The 5,639-nt window shown below is 38.2% G+C and overlaps 1 protein-coding gene across 1 annotated transcript in view; it reads right to left on the bottom strand.

Annotated features, from left to right (window-relative positions):
- Positions 1-444: 444 nt before the first annotated feature.
- LOC311040264 (proline-rich protein 5-like) overlaps positions 445-5,639 on the bottom strand; it is a 17,296-nt gene continuing 12,101 nt past the window's right edge. Inside the window, exons 9-11 of the mRNA XM_084050439.1 lie at positions 5,021-5,245; positions 1,078-3,851; positions 445-943 (exon numbers count right to left, since the gene is read on the bottom strand). Of these exons, the coding sequence (XP_083906565.1) occupies positions 3,451-3,851; positions 5,021-5,245 (626 nt within the window). The 3' untranslated portion in view covers positions 445-943; positions 1,078-3,450. The remainder of the gene's footprint in view (positions 944-1,077; positions 3,852-5,020; positions 5,246-5,639) is intronic.

Genomic DNA, 5,639 nt, shown 5'->3' with positions numbered 1-5,639 from the left:
CTGCTACAAGTAAAAGTCTGTGTTCAAATTTCTTTTGAATAAAGGTACAAAAGTAATTGGCATCAAATATACTTAAAGTACCAAAAGTAAGAGTACTCATTATGCAGATATATCCCGTTTCACAAGGTATCATTATGTATCAAATGTATAAAAATCTTTTGAAAATAGCAGATCTACAAGCTAATTTCAGGCGTTGTGAGCTTGTAGATCTGCTATTTTCAAACAGATAAAGTTTCAATAGGGCTGAAGTGGTTAATGTATGTTTTCAATTCAATTCTACAAAGTAACTACAAAGTACTACTAACATACATCAAAATGGTACTTCAGTACAATATTTGAGTAAATGTAATTAGTTACTTTCCACCACTGATAAATACATTTTTGTAAGTGAAGACAGAGTACGGGACCCTTTTTTTGCTCTTCAAGTTTTCTGGCACAATAAAACTGATTTAATTCACATTTGTTTAATCAGTCAACGTTCACGAAACAACATAAAAATGATAATCACTGTCAAGTCATGGGCTACTCATAGCAGCTATTTGAGTGATTATTGTCTAAATAAGATAAAAGACATTACAAATATTACATTTTCATATAGAAAAATAATTTACATGATTAAAAAACTGTCTTAAATTATTTGAATTGTTCTATACAAACATTGTGATGTTCATGTAAATTGAACAATTGTAATGATTCAATATGCTATAAATTATATGCTCTATTAAAATTCTTTGAATAAATCTAATTCCATGCACAGTGAAGTGGTACAAGGCAAGGTCCAAACATTGCCACAAGGTGGCAGTATCTATCTACTAGGATTGACCTACTCTCTATTGTATGAACTCTTTAAGACCTGGAACGCATGTGTCACTTTAGATTTCTTTGGCTATTCAAAAATAGCAGCTCTACAAGCTCATGGCACCGCTAGGAGCTTGTAGAGCTGCTATTTTTGAAAAATCGTGATTTTTTCCCCCCAAAAACTGTTAGGATTTAGAAAACATTTTTAAGAATCACCTCAGTTCTTAATGGGTTACAGATGAAAGGTAATCAAATTATCCACTGAGCTGTTTAAATGACTTCATGATAAATAATAACTATTAAACTAACTAAAGATTCTTATGGTGTCCATTCAGACTCCTTGTCAACATAGTCAAGTCAAGGCTCAAGAGTATTTTCACCAACAAGAAAACACATTTGATTACGAAAAAGGCACTTAAACCGTTGGACAGACAGACACTTTTAGTTCTGTTGGTCGATTAAAACAGTAGTTTTAACCAGTGGTGTAAAGTAACATTTAGTAAGTACATTTACTCAAGTACAATTTTGAGGTTCATTTACTTTACTGGAGTATTTCCAATTGTCTACTTTTACTTCTACTCCACTACATCTCAGAGGCAAATATTGTACTTTTACTCCACTACAATTATTTGAAAACTTTAGTTACTAGTTACTTTGCAGATATAAATGATTGATTACATTATAAAACATACATTAACCACTTTAGCCCTATACCTAGGCTATTTAAAAATAGCCGATCTACAAGCTCACAACGCGTTGCATCGCGATGCGTTGTGAGCTTGTAGATCTGCTATTTTCAAACATTTTAGTACTTTTACTTTTGGTACATTTTGATACCAATACTTTGGTACTCCTACATTGCAGTATTGATACTTTTACTCAAGTAAAACATTTCAGTACTTTTTCCACCACTGGTTTTAACTTTCAGTGAGTCAACGTCTCACATCCTCTTTATTGTGAATCAGAGGTTCGTTTCAGACTCCCGTCAAGAATCCTTTCCTGTGTTTTTGAGTTGACAGGAAGCACACTGAAGTGACCTGAGTTACAGTAGCGACAGCCACCACTAAAGCGTTTCCATGGTGACGGGCAGAGGACAAATGGCTGACACATTCTGACCGCACTACAAAGTCAGCGCTCCACAAGAGCTCCATTATAAACAGTGGTGGAAGAAGTACTCACATTTTTTACTCAAGTAAAAGTATCAATGCTGCAATGCAGAAATACTCTGTTACAAGTAAAAGTCCAGAATTCAAAATGTACTTGAATAAAAGTGCATAAGTATTGGTATCAAAATGTACTTAAAGTACCAAAAGCAAAAGTACTCATTATGCAAAATGTCCCGTTTAAAGTTTTCAAATGTAATTTTTTTGGGGGAAAATAGCAGATCTACAATGCGTCACATTGTGAGCTTGTAGATCTGCTATTTTCAAATGGCCCGAAATGTATATAGGGTTGAAGTGGTTAATGTGTGTTTTGTAATAATAATCAAAATCTACAAAGTAACTAGTAAAGTTTTCAAATAAATGTAGTGGATTAAAAGTACAACATTTGGATCCGAGATGTAGTGGACTAGAAGTAAAAGTATTGGAAATTGGATATACTCTACAGTAAGTAAAGTACAGTACTTAAGTAAATGTACTACTTTCCACCACTTATTACAAAACTACAACTGTTTGTATTTTTTGAGACAAAAAAGTTAAATGACAAATGTGGAGGTAAACCCTGTCATTAATATTAGTTAAGTATTACGATCGTTAAAAGGCCCAGCCTGGGATTGTTTTGAAAATAAATCAGTTATATTTACATACATTCTTAAAAGATTTGATGACATCAAATCTTTTTTTGATGTCAACTACACATCAAATTGATTCAGAACGCTGCTCAAGTCATTACTAATACCAAGAAAGTGGATCATATCAATCCAGTTCTTAGATATTTAGACTGGCTCCCTGTATGTCAAAGAATTGATTAAAAAACACTACAGTCAAACCATTTATTGATCCCCCTATTCCTTGATAATGAGTGTGGGTGAGTGTGCTGTAAAGTGCGCAAGTGCAAGATGGCTCGGTATCTGCTGCATCTGGTCACATATACAGTGCGTGTGTATACATATGTCTGTGTAAGGCCTGTAACAATTATTACATATAATTGCCTGATCACAATTAGTTGAGGAAATCGCAATTATTTTGCATAATAGTCAAAATAGTTTCTATTCATTCATTCCATAGGGGATCTACAAGCTCACAACGGGTCCCGATTCACCGTGTTGTGAGCATCCTGATTCAACGTATTGTGAGCTTGTAGATATGCTATTTCCACTATTTTGAATTATAATTATTATTTTGTTTTCTTTATTAAATATGGCCTACTTTTTGCCATAGTAAATCTTTTATTTTGATTATTAGTATCGGCCATTGTCAGTCATTTCTGTGTATACATTAAGTTACTTGTCATTACTGCCCTGTGCAATTTTAGTTTACAAAGCCTAAAAGGCAAACAGAAACGTACATGTTCTTTAGGTGTTCCAAAGTTCAACGCCAAAAAAACACAATGAAATCGTTAATCACAAAACTAATCGTCAAGTAAAATCCCGTGATCGTGACAGCCCTTTAGTGTGTGTGTACTGTGCGTGCACGGCGAGCGCGCACGTTGTCAAGCTTCGCTCTGCGTCCTGCGGTGGCCTGCGGAGCTCCGGCGTGGGAACTCCAGGAAGATTCCATCGTCGTGGGAGCCGGAGGACGGCGAGGTGAGGACGTCGGGACTCGACGTTGACGACACGCTGGGGGCCGAGCCCGGGTCGTGACCCCGTGACGCCCCCCTGCTGACGGACCGCAGCGAGTCCGGGCCAGGAGGCGTGTCTGGGCCAGGAGGCGTGTCTGGGCCAGGAGGCGTGTCTGGGCCGTGTTCAGGAAGGAGGCAAGGGGAGTGGTGCTGGGGGTGGAGGAGGTGGAGGTGATGTGGGCGGCGGGGTGATTCGTCCTCGCTGGTCCTGGGGGTCCTGGGGGACGTGTCGGGGGGTGAGGATGTAGCCTGGAAACTAGACGGATCTGCCACTGCAACAAAAAAAAAGAAGAAGGAAGGCTAATGAGGATGGTGTGTCTAGGTCAGTGGTGGTAAAAGTACTCATATGTTTTACTTAAGTAAAAGTATCAATACTGCAATGTAGAAATACATTACGTTACAAGTAAAAGTCCGGAATTAAAAATTGACTTGTGTAAAAGTACAAAAGTATTGGTATCACAATGTACTTAAAGTACCAAAAGTAAAAGTACTCATTGTGCAGAATGTCCCATTTCAGCAGTTCAAAATGTATAAAAAATATTTAAAAAATAGCAGATCTACAAGATCTGCTATTTTCAAAGGGCTGAAGTGGTTAGTGTGTTTTCTGTTTTGTAATAATAATCAACATCTACAAAGTAACTAGTAACTAAAGTGTAGTAGAGTAAAAAGTACAATATTCGCCTCTGAGATGTAGAGGAGTAGAAGTAGAAAAAAGTACTGCAAATTGGAAATACCTCAAAATTGTACTTAAGTACAGTACTTCAGTAAATGTAATTAGTTACTTTACACCACTGGTCTAGATGGAGGGAAAATATGAAAGGTGTTTTGTTGAGGCCACTGTCATGTAATACAAACAAGTAAGACGCGTGAACGCGGGAAGCGAACGCAGCTGGAAAATAACAATAAGAAGAATAGAAAGGAATGAGCAATTGTAGAGAACTGTTCTCAAACTAAGGCGTTTTCAACTTGCCATCCGGCCTGAAATATGCACAAATGACATGGAATTCTTAGATATCCCAATAGATGAACTCGTGTAGATGCTTGTAGATATGTTATTTTTGACTGTCGCTGCTATATTGTTCTCAGAGGAGTGTAATTAGTCACGCAGGGGCACAGGCGAATTTCAGCCACACTGTAGTGCATGCAGGCAATGAGAGCGTGAGTCACATGGGGGGCAGCCAATGAGAGCGTGAGTCACATGGGGGCAGCCAATGAGAGCGTGAGTCACATGGGGGCGCGGCTGCACACATACTGCACACACACAGAGACACACAGACAGCAGGGTTTCATAGTAGGCTCTCCTTCCGCTGCGTTCGCAAATATTATAGTAAGGTGTAGTTGTTGTAAAGTTTGATTTCTTTTCACTTGGAGAAGATGGTTGCAGAGCGGGTGAGGAGTGAATGGTCTTACTGGTATTCAGACTGAGAAGTGAATGTCTTACTGGTATCGTGACTGGTGCTACCGCTCAGAGGTTCAAACCCTGAGGAGCAGCTCTCTTCGGCGCAGGAGGTCATCTCGCACACCGAATGGCGCCTGATGCCTCCACTTCCTGTTCCCGTGGAAGAGTCCACATCGTACTCCACCAAGGGTGTCAGCATGGGCACGTTGTACGACTTGGAACGTACCACCGGGTTCTTAGCCGGCGAGGGGTGATGAAAACGCTGCTCTAGAGAGAGAGACACACAGCGTAAGTGAAAAAGGAAAGAATGCCTAGTGCTTGTTTTTCTTGACCACAATGTTAAGAAACTTAATTTAGATAGCATGTTATTTAGACAGATGCAAGGTTCATTGCTTACCTGCAGTGGTGGAAAAAGTACTTTTTTGTTTTACTTAAGTAAAAGTATCAATAGCCTACTGCAACATAAATATGTTACAAGTAAAAGTCCAGCATTCAAAATTTACTTGAGTAAAAGTACAAAAGTATTGGTATCAAAATGTACTTAAAAGTACCAAATGTAAGTACTCATTATGCAGAATGTCCCTTTTCACAAGTTTTCAAATTGTATAAATTGTATAAAAATCTTTTGAAAATAGCAGATCTACTATCTACTGTACATCGG

This window comes from Gymnoscopelus microlampas, assembly GCF_963454915.1.
Source record: "Gymnoscopelus microlampas genome assembly, chromosome: 23".
NCBI lineage: Eukaryota > Metazoa > Chordata > Actinopteri > Myctophiformes > Myctophidae > Gymnoscopelus > Gymnoscopelus microlampas.
Note: the sequence above shows the minus strand (reverse complement) of the source record. Positions and strands in the feature narration are given on the sequence as shown.